Genomic DNA, 23,437 nt, shown 5'->3' with positions numbered 1-23,437 from the left:
CTACTCAACGTAAATTACACACAAACAACATTAAGCTACTCACGCAGAGAAGAACGGCTGCTGCTGCCATCATCATCCGTCATCATTTCTGCTACACTGGCAGGGCTAGGGGCCAGGGCTCTCCTCTTCGGGTTTTTGGGGGATGTTGCTAACTCCGGGTCCGATAACAGGCACCACACCCGCAGTAGATGCGCTCGGTGTGAGGTCTCGCAGCAAGCTATCAAATACGGCGCATTTCTCGGCTTTAAAAAAAAAAACGCTATGCGTCGCCAGGTGTTTCATCAGATTCGAGGTGTTACCTCCTTTGACAGTATCACAGTATCAGCTTAAAGCACTTGTTGCAGGCTGCTGAGTTTGCATCTTTTGCTGTGAAGTACAGCCAGACTTTTGACCGCTTCGCCTTGGGCATTTTTAATCTGTAGCTCTGCTCTAAAAGAACGTACGTACCTGGACCCCCCTACTATCCTCGGAAACGTAAAATGATTGGCTAGAATCTAAAGTGTATCATTCCATACCAGTTGGTGGCGGTAATGCACCTTTCAGTTGTTTGCCAACCGCCAATACAAATGTAAGGAAGAAGAAAGTGTACCACAGCTCAGGAAAAAAAAGCACCGAAATAAAGCACGGAAATGTGCGCTGCTTTTCGGTCTGGTTACTACCGTTTATGTCAGAACTGGTGCCATCATGGCACCGGATACCGGTACCCATCCCTACTCCTGAATTACAAGAAGGTGAAATTATTAATTTATTTGACCGATTTGTATTACATTATACTGCTGATTTACTGTGAATGAGTTACACTGTTTTATGGTCCTTCATATTGCTGATTTATTCTGATCTATAAAGAGAATACTGTTTGCAGAGAATCATGGCCTTGTTTTTCTGATTGTAGAAAGAACAGAGCGTACTGTACGGGAGCTTCTCCCCCACATTAGCCAGGAGCAGAAAAACAGGGAGCCAAGGATCTAACTTAGGCTCAGTGAGAGATAGAAAGAATGTGGATATTTAGATTTTATGCCAAGGCTATAAGAGTTTGAGTAACGGTCCGACATTTTGAGATCTGCTGTGACTCTCTCTGTGCACATCTCCCATCCGGATGATTGTATTGCTCATTGTGTTTGTATGGAATAATAAGAGTGTATTGATTAAAGTCATTGTTAATTGAGCATTTAAAATATCAGTGTTGTTCTTCCTTCAGCCCAAAGATCAAAGAATTGGGGTAATTTAACAGTACAAGTAGGAAATAATATAACCATCTCTTTCAATAATTTTCCATTATTTTTTGTATTAAGTATTAAAGTCAATAAAACAATAAAATATATTGTTAACCGTGTGAGAGAAGCAGATATTACAAAGAGGAATAGACTGAATCAAAGCTTTGAGGATGGAATCTCATCTGTGGATCAATACTGCCCTCTAGTGGACATAAGCGCAAAGAGCACAACAATCCTTTATTAAACCTCTGGGGTCCGTATGTGGTTAAAACGGTATATTAAGCTGTTTCTGATAACTTTTGATTTTACCTTTATATTTCACCTTTAAAAACTGTTTACCTTGAGTTGGTATCATTTTTACAGTTTCATGTGTCTGCATGCACAGTTAATTTTTTTTTTAATTTTGACACATTATATCAATACACCAGAACTAAAATCACAACCCCCCCACAAAAAAGTAGAAAAAAGTTGTTTTTTTTCTCTGAAAACCACAAACATGTTTAACAAATCATTTTCATAGTCTGAAACATAAGTTGTAAATTAGAAAAAAATATGTCCATATTTTTCAAGCAACAAAGTTATATACAGCTATTTACAGAAAAATGCTGGCAATGCCTCGGGTGTTTGTTTGTTTTTTTGTATGTCTCATAAATCATTTAAAATGTTTCTGTCCACCTTTTTGGACAGTGTCTGTGCTGGTGACAGTTGGAACAGGAAGGCACAAACAAGACACAAAAGATAACTGTTTGCCTTTCCTAGACTGCACTGTGCACATTGAGGAGAATGGCAACCTCAACACTGAAGTTTACTGGAAGCCCACACACACGGACCAGTACCTCCTCTTTGGCTCCCGTCACCCTCTGGAACACAAACTTGGGGTAATCAGGACCCTACACCACCGGGCAGAACATGTACCCTCTAAGCCTAAAGGGGAAAAAGAAGGAACAAACACATGTAAAGGAAGCACTTAAAACATGCGGTTATCCTTATTGGGCATTTATAAAGTCAACAAAGAGGCACAGAACAGAAGATCAGACACCAGCTAGGGAGGATAAGAAAGACAGAAGCAACAGCATTGTCATCCCCTATGTAGCCGGTGTATCAGAGAAACTCAGGGGAGTTTTCTCCAAGCACGACATCCCGGTGCATTTCAGACCCAGCAACACACTCAAACAAAAACTGGTTCACCCGAAAGACAAAACTCCAAAACACAAACTAAACAATGTGGTGTATGCTGTACAGTGTAGCGAGGAATGTCCAGACCTCTACATTGGAGAGACCAAACAGCCACTTCAAAAGCGCTTGGCACAACATAGAAGAGCCACCTCCACAGGACAAGACTGAGCGGTCCATCTGCATCATAAGGATAAAGGACACTCTTTAGAGGATGCCAATGTTCACATTTTGGGCAGAGAAGACAGATGGTTTGAAAGAGGAGTGAAAGAAGCCATTTATTTACTGTGAGCAAACATCTTTGAACAGAGGCGGTGGCTTACGACACCGACTGTCTGCCATCTATAATCCAGTTTTGAGATCCCTTTCCAGCAGCCTTAACGCCCACTCACACCCTGAGCCATCTGACCTCAGGAAATCACATGATAGGGTGGGGCTAGGCTTCACAATGAGCTCACCCGAAACCCTGGCTGATTGTGACTCACACCCGTTTTCAGACCTTGGCTCATGTGATTAGGTAGAGGATCTTCAGGGGGTCATTTGTCTCTCTTTGGGGGGAAACTCCCACTTGGGTTAAATCTGGGACTCTCCACAATTTGACCCTTAGAAATGAAGAAGCTTCTCGGATGAAAGGTGAAACGTCTTCAAGCAACTTAAAGAAGTCCAGACGCTTTTCTTTCCAAGCTCCTTAGATTTGGAACAACACAACATACAACTTAGTTCACAGATTTGCGTTGTCCAGGGTTTATTTCTGGGATTTCACACAACCCAAGATTCAAATCATGAATTTACAACATTATGAATGAAATGTGCTCTATTTGGAAGCAGCCGCCCCCTCCCCTTTCGACAGGTTGTGTGAGAGACTGTAAATCATCAAACTGTAAATTATCAATTTTATATTGTTATTGATTCCTTTACTTTACCCCTAGTCCTACATTAACATAAAACTGTTGTCGGAACCATACTGAATTTCGCCAGAGACACACACACACATATATGAAGACAGAGAGTATGCATTGTATGCAAATGGCTACCAAACAGCCATCATAATTTGTCATACAATGAGAATAGGACAAATCAACAATTAACAATGACTAATTAATATTAAAATCTGTAACATAATGTATTGTTTGTTGTTTAGTCTATTACTGTTACTATTTTTACCATTTCTTTTTGGAGCAACTGTAATCCACATTATTTCCTTAGGGATTAATGAAGTATTCTGATTCTGATTGTTTCAGGATACCTGCCATTATCCAATGACACATCTGCTTACCTGTATCTTTTGTTCGTTTCTCCTCCTCTTCTTTTCTATTTTTTCTAAACTGAGCACCTGATGGCTTTGAACTTTTCTTGTCCATCTTCCATTGGTTTTAATTTTGCACTCCAGTATGAACACAAATCCCCCAACCCAAGGATCACCACAACATAACCTAACAGACCTACACCTTAGTTCACAGATTCACTTTGTCTAAGGTGTATTTCTGGGATTTCACACAACCCAGGATTCAAATCATGAATACATGATGGTCTTGGATTTACATCATTATAAATGAAATGTGCTCTATTTGGAAGCAGCCGCCCCCCTCCCCTTTCGACGGGTTGTGTGTGAGACTTTAAATCAGCAAACTGTAAATTTTAAATTTTAAATTGTTATTGATCCCTTTACCCCGAGTCCTAAAGTGTATATTTATTTTCTTACTCTTCTTATATATATTGTTTGTTTACTTGCACTGCTGTAACTGGAGCCTCGTCGTCTCGTCTCTCTATATACTGGACTGTATGTAGCGGAGATGACAATAAAGTTTACTTTGACTTCAGCACCGAGCAGGCGCACCGAGGGCTCTCGCGCTCACTTTTCGCGTATAGAATTTCGAAAAAACATCGGTGCACATTATAAGCCTGTATCATAATGTCTGGTGTTTTCGTGTTTGTTGTTTTGTTTTTATTTTGTTTTATTTTGCGAGTTGGTTATTAGACGCTGCTCCAGCCAGAGAATCCTCCGCCGCCCCGCCCTTCCCTCACTGTGTCGCAAGCAGCAGGTGGGGGAAGCAGAGCGAGTGGATTTTTGTGTTTTTTCATTGGCAATTACAGCGAGCAGTCATGCAACGCTATTTTTCCCTGATGACTTGTCGTTTGTTGCTAATATCTGCGCTTCTGTTTGCCAGAGAAGCTGACGGTATGTGGTTTTTTTTTTCCATACTTCGATAGGCTGCGGCTGAAGGGAGATAATCTGGCGGATGTTACAACTGAAGGCTGTCCAAATCTAACAGCGAAAAATGTGGGACTAGATAACGTGAGTGAAGGGAAAACAGACTAGAACTGAAAAACCAGGTATGACGAAGTTAAATTTAAACCGAAACAGCAGTAACGCTTTTTATAAAGTAAAAAGTGAAAAGTTCAAAAACTTTTATATTTTGTTCACATTTTTTCGGCGAATGCTGATTATATAAGACAAGTTTATCTTCAGCTGAATAAATTCAATTGAAGCCAGACTTTACAGATAGGTAGGAACCTGGAAGGTTTTAGATTAATAAGGCAAAACAAGTCAAATATGTTTTTAAAAGTAGTAGTTGGTAGCACATGGATTCTCAGAGTGTACTTTGGAGCAACAGCTGCTTGTTGAACTTTTTACGATTACCCAACAGGTTATTAGGGCCCGAGCACTGAGAGTGCGAAGGCCCTATTGTATCTGCTCTGTTTATTATTATTAGGGCCCGAGCACTAAAAGTGCGAAGGCCCTATTGTATCTGCTCTGTTTATTATTATTATTATTATTATTATTATTATTATTAGGGCCCGAGCACAGACAGTGCGAAGGCCCTATTGTATCTGCTCTGTTTCTTCTTCTTCTTCTTATTATTAGGGCCTGAGCACTGACAGTGCGAAGGCCCTATTGTATCTGCTCTGTTTATTATTAGGGCCCGAGCACTGACAGTGCGAAGGCCCTATTGTATCTGCTCTGTTTATTATTAGGGCCTGAGCACTGAGAGTGCGATGGCCCTATTGTATCTGCTCTGTTTATTATTAGGGCCTGAGCACTGAGAGTGCGAAGGCCCTATTGTATCTGCTCCGTTTCTTATTAGGGCCTGAGCACAGAGAGTGCGAAGGCCCTATTGTATCTGCTCTGTTTATTATTAGGGCCTGAGCACAGAGAGTGCGAAGGCCCTATTGTATCTGCTCCGTTTCTTCTTCTTATTATTATTATTCAGGCAAAACAAGGGCCTTTTTGAGGGCCTAAACATGGTCAAAAACTCATGAAATTTTGCACACATGCCAGGTCTGGTGAAAAATTTTGTATTTTAATGGTTTTACATATGAGCACTGGGAAATGGCTCTAGAGCGCCACCTATGCCTTGTTAAATGCAGCCCTACGAACACATCGTTTGAGCTACATGTATAAAATCTGGCACACATGTGTATCATGCCAAGACGAACAAAAAAGTCAGTGGGACCATTGACGCAAACCCAACAGGAAGTCCGCAATTTGGAACTGAAGGTGACATTTTGGCTCTAATTTTGCCATTTCCATGCCTCGAACTTTTTTGAACTCCTCCTTGGGATTTGGTCGTATAAGCTTCATCTTTGGTCAGTGTCAACTACACACCTGGGCCATGTTAAATTGCGGAGCTTTTGAGTTTTCGTGATACGGTGAGGCCGTGGCGCCACGGCGAATTTTGATGACTCGCCATGAAAATCTTATTGCCTCTCATTCTGTCATACATTGTCCGATCTGTACCAAAGAGCACACATATGATAAGGCTCCACCCCTGAACATATTTCAACTGCCATATTTGACATCAGGGACAGCGCCACCTAGTGGGAACAGGAAATGTCATGTTTTACACTTTGGGGTACAGTATTGTGATGGGTGACATCTGCAGCCTCAAATTTCTCCAGGAAAGCCTTAAGGAGTTGGTCTTGGGTTACAGTGAAAACTGTGACTTTTCGCGAAAGGGTGTGACCCCAGCAGCATGGCGAACTTTGATGTCACGCCATGAAGAAACAAATTAGTATAAATCAATGAAATCCAGTCTGATCAGAACCAGACTTTACAGGCATGATGTCAGTCCCCCCCTGAACAGATTGACGTGCCCATTGTCAGTAATACGCAGAGCGCCATCTAGTGGCAACAGGAAATGTCATGTGTTTTATTTTGTCGTACTGATTTTCACAGGTTCATCGTGGCCACCTCAAAAGCGGTGAATATCACCATCAGTCCCTCATGATGCTTCAGTGCGAAAATTGTGACTTTAAACTGAACGGCGCACCCTGGTGGCAACGCGGTTCACCATGAAAAATGAAGTGGCTTTTGAGGGGCTTGGAAAGTTTCAAAAGTCTTGAAATTTGGCCCACACCTCCAATGCTATGAAGGCTTTGTTGTTATGTGATCATTTTCCGTGAATAGGGCAAAATGGCCCCACAGCACCCCCTACAAAAATTCAAAACATCATTCCCTGCTCTGTGTTTTATTTATCAGTCTGAAACATGGTAAGCTTATAGGAGATACCAAGATGTACAAAAAAGTCTCTTGGAGCAATATCTCAAATCCAACAGGAAGTCAGCCATTTTAAAATTAATGTGTAATTTTGGCGACATTTCCCCTCTTTTCAGGCACCGTACTTTGACGAACTCCTCCAAGGGATTTCGTCAAATTGACGCGATATCTTCTGTGTGGAATCTAAAGACCTTTGTGATGTTAAATTGCGAAGTTTTTTTACGTTCAGGTAAACGGGGTGGTCATGGCGGCACTTCAGAATTGAATCACTCGCCAAAAAGCAGTAATCTGCTGTCACTCAAAAACACAATGTCCAATCTCTCCCAAAGGTCGCAGGCGTGATGAGACTCGAGCTCAGAAATGTTTGTTATGCCATTTGTCAGTAATTGTTAGAGCGCCACCTAGTAGGACGACTATAATCATGGTTGAATGAGATGAAATGTTAGCTGGTGGTTAAATGCATGAATTCAGTCAATCTGACATGAGATCGGACGTGCTGGTTTTAGATGTTGGGCGTGGCTCGACGCGCCGGGGTGCGAGGGCCCTCATAACGCTGCTTGCAGCTTTAATTTTTACTTTTATTTGTCTGAGTTTGGTAATTGTGCAGTTGTGTTTATGTCGGTCACATTTTGTGTGGTAAATGGTATTTTGAGTTTTAATTGTCTTTATTGTACTGTGGTTTGTTGTATTGTAATTATATTGTGGTTTGTGGCCTACAGCTACTAAAACTGTTTTGCTCGTGTTTTTTCTTTTGTTCCTTTTGTTTGTTAGTACAAGACAAAAGAGCTGTTGGAGGCTGGCAACTTTGCAAGACTGAATAAAGTGACTGTTTTGAGTTGTCACCATGGTGCTTGATTTGGAATAATGTATGAAATACCCTGACACCCATTAAGTCCGCACTAGTGACAAATATCTCATCCTGATGCTAAAGGAAGTGGCCGTACCAACGTTTCTAGTTCTGCTATATTGAACTTGGAAAAATGTGTTTTTATTGTATGAAGCCTGGACGCATTGTAGCTGAGTGTCCCATTTTAGGTAAAAAGCAGGAAGCCACACCCATGGCTCCAATTGGTTCTGTACAGGCCAAATAACCAAATCAGACACTATGCTCTGAGAGTTTTTGCTTAGGTTTTGAACAATTTATCCTAGATGGACTTGGAGCTGTAATTTTAAATCTGTGTAAATCAGACGTGCACTGTGGTCACACCAGCATCTAATCCATCCAAGTTATATGGTTTATTAAAATAATCAAATTACAGCATTTACATTTATGTTAGACTACTTTTAATTAACTGCTTTAGCTGTAATTTTAAATCTGTGTAAAGCATCTCATCTCTTGTCTCTTATCTTTAAGCTGAAGTCTGATCTTAGTGTTTCATGCTCTTTACAGCTCTACAGGTGATTGGTGGAAGTGTGACAGCGGTTCAAGGAGGTACGGCCATCTTACCGTGTCATGTCACTGATATCAGTGATGAGTTGACACAGATTACCTGGCAAAGGAAGACTAGACAAAACCCTCATAATGACAATTTTATTACTATCCAACCCAGAAATGGACTACAGTTTGTCAATGGACGTGATGATCGATTTAAATATATCGGGAATTTTAACAACAGAAATGGAACTCTCCAGTTATCCAATGTTGCCCTGAAGGATGAAGGCAGCTACACGTGCATCTTCACCCTGTTTCCAAGTGGAAATCAGAAGATTGAGATACCTCTAAACCTGCTCGGTATACAAATGAAATGTGTTTTAAGATATTCTAGGTGTTTGTATAACCGATATAGACAGAGTTACTTTTACTGTCATGCTTACATGTCAACTTATTTGTGTGCTGTACCTCTCCTAGTGCCTCCTTTCACAAGTGTGATGGACAATCTTCCCACTTTGGGCACAGAAGAGGTTTTATTTGCTACCTGCACGGCTGCTGGATCGAAGCCTCCTGCAGAGGTGAGGTGGCTCACTGGTGCTTTGGGAGACAAAGTGAGGACAACAAAAAACTCCACCCAGTATGACAACGGTATGACTACCACAGTCAGCTCTCTGTTTGGCGTACCTACAAGAAAGATTAATGGTCACCAGGTCCAGTGTGTTATCAGTGGTGACTCCCTGACTAAAGAAGAAACCCTGCCCTTCACCATACAGATCTACTGTGAGTATCAGCTGTTCATGGAGTTTATTATTTTTCCTCTTTTTTTTTTTTTTATCACTGTTCATTTAAGAATTTTAACAGTTTAATGAAATCATTAATAAAGTACACCAGCACGCCCAGGATCAATTTCAGCCTGTTTTATACAAAAACAGACATAAACGTTCTCATATTTCTGTCTTTGTTCAGGAGAAGGTTTTAGCGGGGGGGGGGGTGCATTTGTGGTTGCAACCTTATCCCTGCTGGCATGACTTTGCCTCTGTGTTAAGTCTCTTAATGTTAGGTTGTCACAGCAGACGGAGAGAATTCCTCAAAAACTGGAAAGACTAAGTGACGACATTTAGACTCGTATAAAGGGTGTTGTTACACCACTATTGCAAAAGATGAAATCATGTAATCATTGGAGGCATAACCAAAAAATATAGTGAAGTCATACCACAGTAGTTATTCCAGTGAGATGAAACTATTGACTTTGAGTCCAGACACAAGTCTGTTTCTTCAGTGACTGGTACTACAATACTGGAATATTTGTGTGCAATGTGGTTCTATACATGCATTAGATACATTATTAATATAATGTATGTCACTTTTTTGTCAGTTGTTCCGTAATTTTAGTTGCTCTCTCTGCAGACCTTCACCTCTCAGTACCAATAAACTACTATTTCAGATATTCAGCCTGTCCTGCAGAGTTTCTGGCCTGAGGTTATGTCCTACTGGTTCCTGCATGACAAAACACCATGTCACTAAGTAAAAGTTGTCTTCTCAAGCTAGATGATGAGTTAAATTAGCATCATTCTCTTTCCAGTGAGAAAATCTGTGCAGTTCCCCTAGGTTCAAGGTTCTTTATTTGTCACATGCATAGTTATACAAGTATAACACACAGTGAAATGTAACCTGACACGCTCCTCGACTTGTGCAAAAATTGCAGGGGGGGGGGGGGTAGAGGAAGAGGAAGAACATGTGTGTATATATATATATGTGTATATATATATATACATACATACGCACGCACGCACGCACGCACACACACACACACACACACACACACACACACACACACATTAGGTATTATCAAACAAGCAATTTATATGTCAAACTATAAGTAAAATTAACTGAGGCTGTTTTGAAAATGAAGTATTGTGTGCTCTTTTTTATAGTGATGTTATATAACTGTGGTGTTCTGTTTCTGGTGGAATTCCCCAAAAGATCAAGAAACCTAATATGTGGTTTTTAGTATAAAGTGACTGTACGTGAGCCGGTGACACCTTTGAATGTGTTTGAAAGGATTAATCTTTGGCACTGAATGAAAACCAAGATTTGTGGTTTTGCCTGACGTGACAGGGTTCAAACATTTATGAAACATTATTTTGACATGTATTTCCTTAGTTTGGGGTTTACAGAGTTTTTTTTTTTTCTTTGTTTTTTGCAGTTTCTCCTACAGAAGTGAAAATTTCAGCAATTTCAGAGAATTCGTTTGAGTGTGTGACAGAAGCTAACCCAAATGCAAAATTCACCTGGATCAGGTAAAGCAGTTTTAGTAATGGTTTCAGTTGAAATATTCATTTAAATGCTGAGAGAGAAAGAGACTTGTATTTAGAGGCGCATGTACACATGTGGGTAAAAACTGTTTTTGTAGTGCTGGCAGTGAATTTTGCAAAATAAACTGCAGACTATGATATCAGATGAAAGCTCAGTGTGAGTACTTTAAGCACATAATCTGCGATCTGATCAGAAGGTCAGCCAGTTAAACTTAATTGCTCAGTGATTTAATACCCTAAAAAAATCCTCCACCTCACTTTCTCTCAGAAGCATAATGTTCCTCATGTTCAGTTTGTTAAGAAAATAACATCCACAACATGGATTTAGAAAATGTATGCCCACACATATGACAGAAAGGAGCCATTTTTTTCTATTAATGCAATCCTTTTAGAAAGTAAAGAACTGGTGCTGTTTTAAAAAGTTTATGAGGTCATTCTTTTCCTAATGATGCGGTACCATGGAAAGTTGTGTTATTGTTAGCTGACCTGGCCAGAGGACCGGTGAGCTCATGTCTTTGTCCTTATGAACAGTGTTGCCAACTTAGCGACTGATGGGCAAAATTACGTGCCAAACCATGCTACCTTTGTGAATGTGATCTACAAGCATACTTAAAGGGTAAAATGAAGTGCAAACCATCCTGGCTTTATGAATATGAGCTACAAGCATACTCTGATGGGCAAAGTTAAGTGGCAAACTGTCATACCTACTTATATTTGTGCTGGAATTACTCTGTCACAGGAGAAATATGCATAAACTACTTACGGTAGGACGTTTTGCCAAAGTAGGATGGTTTGTCAGAACACCGGTACCAAGCCCGGATAAAGGAGGAGGGTTGGAATTATGACATTAAAAAAAACAATAATTGCTAAAATAATTTAATTTATAGTTCTAAATATATTCTAAATGCATTTAGGTAGTTTTTTTACTCACTTTATTTCTGTCCCACGATCAATGTTCCCTCTAATTTTTCATGTGTCTGAGCAAAAAATAAAGAAAATTTAAAAAAATGAAAAAAAAGAACAGACAGTTACCTGAACCTGCAGCTATTCTGCATGCATACTTCTATCCCATTGGTGTTATCCCAGAAACTGAAGAGCAACTGGAGGGGAACCCAAGGAGATGATTTATTGATAGCGACGTCACCTTTTGACATTAACGTCATTCATACCAGTGTTTTAGGTACTGTGTTTTTTTGGCAAGCTCTTGCAGATGCTATCAAGATTCGGCTATTGAGATTTTATTTTTCTGATCTTTTAGCCAATAGCCAGAGAAAAGATAAGACTTTCAGTTATACGTGTAACTGATCCACCTTTATTTGTATGAACAGGGATTACATTTGAGAGACCATCAAGTGTGCTGCTTTTCCATAAATTGCCTATGTGGCCTCACTTTCATCTTTAATTGATATCGTTGTATAAACTATATAAACCCAGTTCATTTGTGTATAGTACATATATAATGTGGTTGATAATGTAACTTTTAGATGGTTTAACTCTGAACTACTTTGAAGTTATAGGGAGGTCACTTCAGGTTAATACTGTAACACTGGTGTCTTCAGTAATGCCATTGTCTTGACCGCTAGAGCACGTACATGATGACTCTAATTGGATGTTGGATTTTCCATGTGTGAATGGGAATACAGAGATGCTGCCCATGTGCCCAAAGAAAATTAGATGGACTTAAATATTGCTATTTAATACATATACCAACAGTGAGTCAGTATTGTTGTGGAATTTTGCAAAATGGAATAAAGTGGAATAAAGTCTGCAACACGGAAAGAGCTATGGTCAAGCTATTTATTTCTGGGCAGGAGAGTCAACACACACATCAAACATCACAGTTCACAGTCATGCCTGCTCTGCCCTTCGGATGCTTCTCTTTTACCCCTCCACACACAACTCTCTGTATCTTTAGGTCCCACGGCCTGTGGATGAAGACCTAAAAGATACTCCCACTATCTTTTCCCAGGAAGCTCCTGGCGCTGGCTCTGAGTTTTATCCTTCTGAGCAAACAGTTAGCAGATAACATAATGAAACATCATTGCACCTAGCTAAGCAGTTTTCCTTACGACGTCATACTGACACACACACACACTTCACCTAAGCATACAAAGGTTATACCAAACCCTACAGTGAGATTTTAAACACATAAAGTCTAAATGTGAGGATAAACTAGAATTTTGCATAAGAGCTCTATTTAATTGTTGTTACAATGTCCAGACAATTACATTAGCCTTTTACTGTTTTTAGATATTGCTTCCAAATAGTTAAAAGGTTTTTGTGTTTAGTTAGATCTTTAGAAGTCCAAGCTTTTGGATTCAAACCCAGGGCTATATTGGTGTTGGGCAACAAAGCTAACAAGACTGCGACCGTGTTACCTTGCTAAAAGTTTTCAACAACTAGAGTGTAAAATTCATAAAGTTGCCTGATTTAAAAAAAATAAATAAATAAATAAAAATAAAAAATCTTATTTAACAGATGATTATCTCATGCTAGGGTTGGGTGTAGAATTCTTTGCTGAAGTAATAGCAGCCAAGCAACCCAAGACCATTTAATTTGTTCATGATATGAGGATCCATGAGGTAGTTTAGACATGGTTCCTGGATTGGTGTTGGTAAAAAAAAAACTAAATGGTAAGTTGTGGAGAGAAGCTAACTGGTGGAAGAGTATTAGAGACTTGTTGATGTCTCTTAATATATTTTCTTATTAATTATATTATTTTTAATTTTAAGATATTTTATATGTAATTTAAACTGTTTCCTCTCTGTTTTATATTTGTAGCATTTTGGTCAACATTGTTGGATGTAAAGTGCGTTATAAATAAAGATGCTATGCTATGCTATTAGCTCCAGTGACAAAGGCAAGAATTGTTCCCAGCTTCTGTGTTCCCACTTAAAGTAATGGAAAAGCAGAACAGTCAAAAATTGCATTTAAAAACAAAACATAAACACAGCAACACAAAATGCTTAAAGCATTACATTTACCTGCTGCATCTGTTAGGTCGGCTCTTCAAAAGTAATGAAAACTGCTTCAGCATGCCCTTTATTGCTACTAGATGTAGAAAGGCAGATGGTAAAGAGGCTCTCAAGAAGGTCAGCTGTGAGCATTGATGATTCATTTGTCTTCTTGGCTTTTCAGCCAATCACAGCAGTACAGACACCCTGCCTTGCATTTTCACTATACTTTTATACACATACCCATAAGTGATGTGTCGGTCGATATATGGATGATGCTTTCCAAAAAATAGCAACTAAACAAATAATTTTATCAGGTGCTTCTGAACTAGAGAAATGCCTGGTCTTCAGGGAAAGCTGTTTTCATGATGCATGATGTTCATACTTAAAGTTGGGACATTTTTAAATGTAATTGTTGGTAAGAAATTCACTATGTTCATAAAACAAAAGTGGAATTACAAATAACATGATTTTTTTTTCACATACTTATAAACTCTTTTCATATTAAACTGCACCAGTGTCACTCAGCAATCTTTGGCTTCTCTCTCTGTAGTTCACTGATGATCCAATAAATGTGAGGAATGCCTGGCCAATGCAGTGCTTTAAATATTTTCAAGTTATATTTTTTTTTAATCTTAAGTGGCTATATTTTTTTCAATACTTGAGAGAGCAAGCTCATTCTGCTAGTGTTAATCATGTGAGATAAATGAGAATCAGATGTGGTGAAACTGAATCTTTTATTGTCTAATATCTGAAATTGATGTTGTTTAGCTGCATTACATTGAATGCTCCAATCAATGCTCCCAAATCATTGAATCATCAATCATTGAAGACAAATGTGTAGACTGATGTACTTTGAACAGATTTAGCAGGGCTCTGCTGATATGCACAAAATACAGTGGCATGAAACCTTACACAAGATTTTCTTCAAAAAAGCAGAAATTAACATGAAAAGCGCCATTTACTCTTATTTTTTTATACAAAATCTTAGTGTGAGCAAGTAAAGATCTATAACAAAGAGCTTATAACTGAAATGTATTTGACTTTTGGTACAACAGTTTTCTGCTCTCTGTACATTTCATGTTGAGTCTCATTCGTGTTTTTCTAGATCTGGCCAGTCTTTGCTGGAGTCTGCTGTCAAAGTAGACGGTGCAAACCTACAACTGCTCAGCCTGACGTCTGATCTAAATGGACTCTATCAGTGTGAAGCATCTAATGCATATGGAAGTAAACACGGTCAGCTCTATGTGCATGTGACATCAGGTGAAGTCTTAGCTGTTACAGTTTGTTCAAATCTATCTTTTGTTTCTGTTTTTTAGATCTGAGCTTTTGTGGATGTTGTGTCATATTGCGTGTTGATGAATGGTTGTCTGATGCTTCACCCAGTGCAACACATGTTATTAATACATGTTATTCTGCCTCACTGACAGAATCTCAGAGCGTGTCCTAGCTTGTGAAAGCTTTTTTTCAGGGTCATATCAAGTTCATCTAATTTATTTTTGTACGTTAAAACTTGAAAATACAAGGAAGTTTTGAATGTGAAATCTAAAACTAAATGTTAAGGAAGTGAGAAAGAACAATGTATAATTTCTTTCCCATGATATTGTTTCTTCTTGTGTCCCTGCAGGAACATGCCGTGTTGCCTGGGCATTATTTCTTGTTTTGCTTTCCCTGAATGTTGGGGCTGCAGCATGGTACTTTTATAAATCTGGACGTTTTAAAAGGTACTTTGAACAATAACATAGCTAATATGTGGTATAATATGTAGTCATTCTGATATAACAGTATATGGACATAATGGACAACTGGGTCTGGTAATCTTTGGTAAGTAGAAAAGGGTAAAAAATCAAATGCAGGTACAGTCCAGACTCAGGTTTAATTCAAGGGGCTAGAACAATATAAATGTCTTTCTTTCTTTTTTCTTTTATTTTTTGCACAATTCAAAATCAAACAGATCAGTTTTGAGGGTCTCAAATTGGATAATTTCCGCAAAAGCTTTTACAGAAGTGTCCCACATAGCAAAATTGGTATGGCCCAGATCTGGCCCACACAATGTGCTTACACATGGCCAACATACCACAAATCCATGTGTGGATTACCTCTGGCAAACCTGATCTGGGCCACCAAAGGGCCGTCATTCTTTGCGGTATGTGGGCCATGTGTAAGTTATGTGCAGTAGGGCTGCCACGATTAGTCGACTAGTCACGATTACGTCGACTATCAAAATCGTCGACGACTGATTTAATAGTCGACGCGTCGTTTGAAGCTTTGTAAGATCACAAAAGACGCAGGAATAAGTAGTAGGATTTAAGAGTGTAATAACGGACTGAAACAGAAGATGGCAGCACTGCATGTACAAGGATGCCAGCTGCCGTTAAACCCCGAAGAAGAAGAAGCTGTGTCCCAGAATTCATAGCGCAGCCCAGCTCAGTTTCCAACAATGGCGGCAGCTAGTTAGTTTTAATATTACTCTTATTATTCTTTCTGGGTCACAAAATAAACGTTAAACATATTTTCAGACGAGAATGTAGCTGTGTAAACCTCAAATATCTGCTCAGTTTATCAAGACACCACATATTTTCAAAAGCGCTCCGACGTTTTCGGAGACGTCTGCTACCCACTAGCTCGATAGCTCGCCGGGGGCAAGGCTCACTAGAGCCGTGAGAACACCGGACTCCTGGCAAATTGTTTTCAAACCCACCGCCGTCTTTCGCTACTCAGGTTAAACATGATATATAAGTCACTTAGACAACTTAAAAATGTTATTGTTTGTCTTTTTTTTTAGTATTTTATTTGTTTCTGAGTAAATCGGTTTGGCTGAGATTAAAGTTATAGTTTTTACACAGCTGAATAAACTTCAAGCAGACAGCTGATTATCAGAAGTGTGAGATGCTGGAGATTATACTCCGGTGTCCTGTTATATTTTAGATAGCAAGGAGTTCATTAAACTTCACCGAAACAATCTGCAAATTTCATTAAAATTTAATAAACTATCATCTTGTCTTTATTTTTAGTTAGCACATACCTTAAACACTTAAGGCTGTAAGCTAATGATAGTTATATAAGAGCAGATGCTGCTGGTGCAATAAGCTGTACGTTTTACGTCCAATGGATGCATGATCTGATTAGTCGACTAATCGCAAAAATAATCGGTGACTAGTCGACTATCAAAATAATCGTTTGTGGCAGCCCTAATGTGCAGCCATGGGCCAGTTTCAGACACACTGCTGGTCCTCTGCTGGCCCAGAACTGTTTCAGCTCTGGCCCCAGATGTCAGCCTAATGTGTACCTTAATCTAGCCATGTAATAACAACATGTGCCGGAACATAATAGTGCAAAAGTAACATGATGAAACTCGGTTCAGACAGTGAATGGACTGATTCTTTTATAGTGCTTTTTCTTTCCCCCTTATTACTCAAAGTGCCATTTGGAATCTTCTAATAAACATAGTTGAGCCATAGTTGAGTCTTTTCATGTTCAGTTGAAATTAAATGCAGTTTTAAATTAATCTTCTGCCCCGGCTTCCTCTAACAGCTGTGGGAGCAAATAAGGGACAACATCTGGACCGATACCTCCACCAACGTGTCATTCCACAGTCAACTGGTAAACATACAGATGAATAGATGGAGGTATTTGGTAAACTTTCCTACCCGCGAATCCCTTTTATTTTGTGATTCAGGTTTATAAATGTTTTTGTCTTACTTTAAAATTGCAGTAATTGCATAAATACACGCAAAACATTGGTAACTGACTCCCACTCTCCTTGCATGTCACTCCCACTGCCACAGCATTTTGGATGTGGCTTTTACTGCCTGTTCCTGTTGTCATGAACAACTTAAGCAGTATTTGGGATCCATACTGTTTCCACCAACAGTTTGAAGTGCTTTCATCTGCAGTTGGCTGTTGATAGCAGTTATATTAATGTGGTTACAGCTGTTTTTGTTTTTCCCCATCTGCTTATTATTACTACCCTTCATGAAGGGTAACAATGTTAATTGTATATTTTTAGGTTTAAAATGTACAGTACCAGCACAAGTTTAGACACACAGCCTATTCATATTAAACAACAGATGTATCAGCAGTACACCACGAAAGCCCACGCAGACAGTGGGTTCAAAACAGCTCGCAGACAGTACAAACACTCACACCAGACAACACCTTGAATGCAGTAATCTGTCTGTGTGGTGTATAATTACTACTGAGCAACCAAAGCTGAGGGTGCAAACACTTGCTCTGTAATTTCAACCAGTATCATTAGTATATAATTTTATAACTATGCAGCCCTGCCTTTGTCCTTTTTATTTTAAAAAAGGAAATCTCAATCACTCATCAGGGACTTTTTTATACAGATAAAAGATCCTCCTTTTTGCCAGATTTATTATTTTAGGGTTGTTGTTTTTTTTTAAAATTAAATGGTAAATGGCTTGTATTTGTATAGCGCTTTACTTAATCCCTAAGGACCCCAAAGTGCTTTACACTACATTCAGTCATTCACACATTCACACACTGGTGATGGCAAGCTACATTGTAGCCACAGCTGCTCTGGGGCACACTGAATTAAAATCAAAGGTCTTATCCTGCTTAAATTTTTTCATTTAATTATCTATAAGAAACATTAAGTCTGAACATTTTCCAGGACAGTTTAGTTAGAAAGGAAAGGTTTCTCTGATCATTCCTTAATCTTGATCACTTAGCGTATTATTTTTTGCTAAAATGAGTGTTCTGGTCAATGAGATGGTAATGAGAGACCGTGCCAAAAAACTGAGTATATGGACTGAAGGCCTGGAAATATTATGGTACCAGATGCACACTGCTGTTCAAAATCTTGCTTCAGAATACTCACTGAAAGTATTAATAAACAGGAAAGGAACAGTTAAACAAGCAATTTATGATTTCAGTCAGATCAAACTGTCTAGTTAGAAAGGGTAAACCCCTGGAATCCATTTCTGATGAGCTCTTCAGTGGACCAGCCACCTTCTGGATGGCCAGTCAAAGGCAACAGCCTTGATTGTCTGATCTCAAATTGTGTAATGTCAGGGAAACCCTCTGATCATCTGCTTTGTGTTGAGTTCATTTCTTATGAGTATACAAACTGAGATGGAAAGCAAAGTCAGGAAAAACAGAGTTTATGACATGTTCAATATCAAAATCAAAATAAAGTCATGTATTACAAGCACTACAGTAAAACATTGAGTTTCCAAAATGCACTGCAAGTTCAGCTGCTAAGTCGCTTGCCACTTTTTTCCAGTGTACTCTTAACTTTCCATTTCGACAGCAGGCAGCTTTAGTTAGACTGTGACTCATTTTGGAGTCTGTTAGATAGATTTGGTCTTATCACAACTCCTGACACAACAACAGACGAGGATAAATTGTTTCCCTTATTTCATGCTGTTTTCACAGACCTGTTGATTTCCTAGTGGAACTTTTGCACATCTGTTTTAGGTATGAACTTTTACTGCAGTGAATGATAGAGATACCAAATTTTTTTTCTGAGGAGCATGACTTTTGACCAGTATCTGACCAATCAAGTCATTGTTGCTAAATCAGTGTTTAGATTTAGTCTTAGAAGTAAATAAGTATTTAGAAGTAAGTATTTTTTGTACCTCCATATTTTTTACTAAAACATATTTAGCTATCTTAATCCTTCTTAGCATTCGATGCACTTGTATATGTATTTTAACTGTACACCTTGAGCTATTTTTCTCTTGTTACTGAAGTGTAGACAGCATTGTTTTTATTTTTACACTAATGGTTATTTGTTACATTTGACCTTTCCACAACCTTAGCCATCACAGCTATATGCAAAGCCTTAACCCATCCTGAAGCCTGAATTTAGCATGCAACAAAACAGCCAAGGCACATTTGGCTCTTTTAAAACCTGTCAAAAAAGTGAAACCCAGTAAAAATCTCTTCCCTTTGGCATCATATCTTTACACATTAAAATTATGAGGTATTACTTACTGGTGGCTTCACAAAGACACTGCTATAAAAGCATGGATTACCTGGGGACAAACTGAGGTGAAATTAAAATAAACTGATATATTTTTTTTGATTCTTTGTTTGTTACTTGTTACTTTTGTGAATGTCAATAAACAGCCAACAGTCTGGTTATGTGTTAATGTTGACCTTTAACTACAGGACTTGCACCTTACTGATTGTTAATGACTTCCTGGGATCAACTTTGTAAGACAGGGCATAGCAGAAAATTTCTGAGAACCACTTTGTTATACTATCACTACCATATACCATACTCTGGTGTCTCAAATGTGGCAGCTTTGCGTAAAAGATTAAATAACTAAAAGATGGTCTTTGGTCTGCATTGTAAATTGATTTGTTTTTTATTTGTCTTAAAAGTTAAATAAACCTGCATACATATACGTTTTTAAAATGTTTTTCTCATTCTTTTTTTCTTCTTTTTTTGCAACGATAAGGTGATTTCCAAAGATCTGTTAGTTGAAAACTTGGCGTATTTCATCATGGTGTGCAGTACAATTACGTCCAAAAATATCTGGACAGAGGCACAGGTTTGTTTGTTTTTTAATTTGGTTCTGTACATTAACACATAATGAATGTTAAATAACACACCTCAGATGCATTGAAATTGCAGACTTTCAGTTTTAATTCAGTGGGTTGAACAGAAAGATTGCATAAAAATGTGAGGAACTAAAGCATTTTATTCCTTCATTTCAGGAGCTAAAAAGTAATTGGACAAATTAAATAACTGAAAATGAAATGTTCATTACTAATACTTGGTTGAAAACCCTTTGCTGGCAATGACAGCTTGAAGCCTTTAACTCATGGACATCACAACCTGAGTTTCCAATTTTTTAATGCCCTGCCAGGCCTTTACTGCAGCGGCTTTCAGGTGCTGTTTGTTTGTGGGCCTTTCTGTCCAAAGTTTTTTCTTCAACAAGGGAAGTGAATGCTCAATTCGGTTTAAGCACTTCTGTGCTTTATTAAACTCCTGCTTGGCTGTTGCTTTGGCTGTATGGCTCTTTACCCTTCAGAATTAATTTGGTTGCTTGTCCTGTGTCACATGGTCAGTAAACACTAGTGTCCTAGTGCCACTGGCAGCCTTACACTCCCAAGATGTGGTATGCTTTGGATCATGAGAATGTTCCATATCTTCTCCATACTTTTTCTTGCTGTCATTGTGGTAGAGGTTGATCTTGGCTTTATCTATCCAAAGAATGATTTTCAAGAAGTGGGCTGGCTTTTTTTTTTAGATTTTTTTGTCCAATCTAACCTTGAGCCTTATGAATGACTTGGATCTTGCAGTGAACCTTCTGTTTTTACTTTCATACAGTCTTCTCTTTATGCTAGACTATCAATACGCCTACCTTGTAGAGATTGTTCATTTGGTTTCCCATCCAAGAAATTGGATGGGTTTTTTCTGTTTTCGCTGCTTAAGGATGGTTTGTTTTCACCTGCATGAACATATGGCCTGTATTTATGTAGCGCTTTACTAGTCCCTAAGGACCCCAAAGCGCTTTACACATCCAGTCATTCACCCATTCACACACACATTCACACACTGGTGATGGCAAGCTACATTGTAACCACAGCCACCCTGGGGCGCACTGACAGAACATAATGCTTGATGATGACATAATGACGAAGTTGCCCGCAACTGCCCATGAAATAGCCTTTGAATCAAGTGTCCAATTACCTTTGGGAAAAAAAATTGTGTTTGTGTCCAAATATATATATATATATATATATATATGGACCTAACTGTATCTCAGACATTCTTAATCATCTTTAGAGGAATGGGTGATTTGAAGCGTTTCAGTCAGGTTTCAGAACTCATTACAGTAAAGAAACAGCTTTAATGACGGTTACAGAGGATCTTACAACCTCTGACAGTGGACTCATCTCTGTGCTTGTCCTGCTAGATCTCAGTTCATTGTTCGATACTGTTGACCACAATATTTTATTACAGCGATTAGAGCAGAGCTTACCAAAGTGTGGAGCCCACCCCTTAGGGGGGGCGCAGAGCCATTCCATGGGGGGCGCAGTATGAAAAGAAGAAAAAAGAAAGAATGCTTGGACGCTGCTTTGGACAGGTTTTTGACGGGGCGCCCAAACAAACGCAAAGCAGGAGATGAAGCATAGGCATTTCCAAACCAACCTCCTTCCAACCCAAAGACTAGAAAATATGATGAAGCATGTCCTCCCTTTGGCTTCACCTGCACAAGTGCCAAGGTAGGTCTCCCCTGCATAATTGCTTTTCCCTTCATCAGGAGCACGCGCTGGGCTCTCCAAATCATAGACAAACAGTATCCCTCATTCTTGATTTTAAGTTCACAAACACTTAATGACTAACTACTCCTGACATTTTGGAGATGTTAGCTCTTTATACAGTAAAGTTACAGTGGGATACAAATAATATCAGGCTGATCCTGCCGTAATTTGTTCCCCCTGTCACAGACAAACAGTATCCCACACTTGTTTATGTTTTTGAAATCATTTTGCACAGCGAGGCATTTTTTTCATTTCATAGCAACTTTGAATATTATTACACATAAAAAAAACAAACAACTACAAGTAAAATAATTACACCATGACGCCTCTGCCTTTCTAAATGGAGGAACAGGAGTTGTGTGTGTATATCTAAGCATGTAAAACCTGAAGATAGTAAGATCTTAAAATGTTAACATAACATTTTTCTTGTGAAACAGAGGGGGTCCTAGCGAAAAAAGTTTGGGAACCGCTGGATTAGAGCATGCTATCAAATGTACTTCAATTGGTTCATGCAAATGTCACACAGTGAAAATTTGGATTTGTCTTATAGTCAATTTTAGTGTGTTTATTTGCATGATTTTGATTTTGATATTTGTATTGCATGTTTTCAGTGCTTTGCGGGAAATTTTTTAATTCACTGTGGACTGGTTGGACAATGGACGAATTGGTAATTAGTAGCCACCTGTTGAGGTGTGGGTGCGCCCTTAGGTGGCTTATCAGCTGCTGAATGGATCTGTTAAAAAACTGGCTGAGCAGGCAAAAAGGAAGAGAGGCTCAGACTCCAGGAAGAAGGAGCATGTAGAAGCCAGGCTCGAGGGGAAAGGACCTGGCTTGTGCGAAGATAGACTGACGATAGATAGACGGTGCGACACATTGCCCAATTACTAGGTTATTAGCAAGAGTATAGAACTTGACTGCATGCTGATATGACAACCCTTAACCCTACTCAAATAAATTTAAGTAAATGTAAGTGTTTGGAAAAATCATTCCACCGTGTACTCATGAGCTGCTGTAACATGAATCAAATGGCTGAACTGCCACCTGAGCATGCAGTCTAGTTCTACTGAGTCTTGCTAATGACCTACTAATTATATTCAGATGTGTTGCAATAGGGACACGTTGAAAAGTTGCAGGACACTGGCTTTTGAGGACTGGAGTTTGAGACCCCTGACCTAAACGTTGAGTCCTCTTTACACACTTAGGTAATTATGCTTACATTATACATGCTTTCCTTAGGCAGTTTCATTTGAAGGCATATGACACATAATCACTTCTATGCAGATGATACCCCGCTTTATCTGTCCATGAAACCAGATAACACACACAACACACCAGTTATACTGCAAGAATGTCTTAAAGAAACATGCAGTATTTTTTCCACTTGGGCAATATCTCTAAAATTGATGCTAAAAAATTAGTTCATGCATTTATTACTTCTAGATTGTAATTCGTTATTAACAGCATGTCTTAAAAACTTCCTGAAAAGCCTTCAGTTGATCCAAAATGCTGCAGCAAGAGTACTGACAGGAACTACAAACAGGCAGCATATTTCTCCAATATTGGCTTCTCTTTATTGGCTTCCCATCAAATCCAGAACTAAATTTAAGATTCTGCTCCTCACATATGGTAGCTGGAATAGGTTCCAGCTCCCCTGCGACCCTGACAAG

The 23,437-nt window shown here is 38.9% G+C and overlaps 1 protein-coding gene across 1 annotated transcript; it reads left to right on the top strand.

Moving 5' to 3' along the window:
• Positions 1-4,188: 4,188 nt before the first annotated feature.
• Positions 4,189-19,633, top strand: LOC146370738 (nectin-4-like). Its single transcript, XM_084908400.1, has 7 exons — positions 4,189-4,566; positions 8,276-8,617; positions 8,735-9,037; positions 10,464-10,557; positions 14,635-14,789; positions 15,154-15,250; positions 17,061-19,633. Exons 1-7 carry the CDS (start codon positions 4,491-4,493, stop codon positions 17,074-17,076), a joined length of 1,083 nt encoding a protein of 360 aa, XP_084764526.1. The 5' UTR covers positions 4,189-4,490; the 3' UTR covers positions 17,077-19,633.
• The last annotated feature ends 3,804 nt before the right edge of the window (positions 19,634-23,437 follow it).

This window comes from Perissodus microlepis, chromosome 16, assembly GCF_051167445.1.
Source record: "Perissodus microlepis isolate ML-2025 ecotype Zambia chromosome 16, ASM5116744v1, whole genome shotgun sequence".
In the NCBI taxonomy this organism is placed as follows: Eukaryota; Metazoa; Chordata; class Actinopteri; order Cichliformes; family Cichlidae; genus Perissodus; species Perissodus microlepis.
This window is presented reverse-complemented; position numbering and strand designations above follow the sequence as displayed.

What these genes read in the sequence shown, in the direction of transcription:
- LOC146370738 (XM_084908400.1), top strand. Translation starts at nt 4,491, where the DNA reads ATGCAACGCTATTTTTCCCTGATGACTTGTCGTTTGTTGCTAATATCT. An exon ending in GATACCTCTAAACCTGCTCG is followed by an intron (nt 8,618 to 8,734) that starts GTATACAAATGA and finishes TACCTCTCCTAG; the next exon opens with TGCCTCCTTTCACAAGTGTG. An exon ending in GCAAAATTCACCTGGATCAG is followed by an intron (nt 10,558 to 14,634) that starts GTAAAGCAGTTT and finishes GTGTTTTTCTAG; the next exon opens with ATCTGGCCAGTCTTTGCTGG.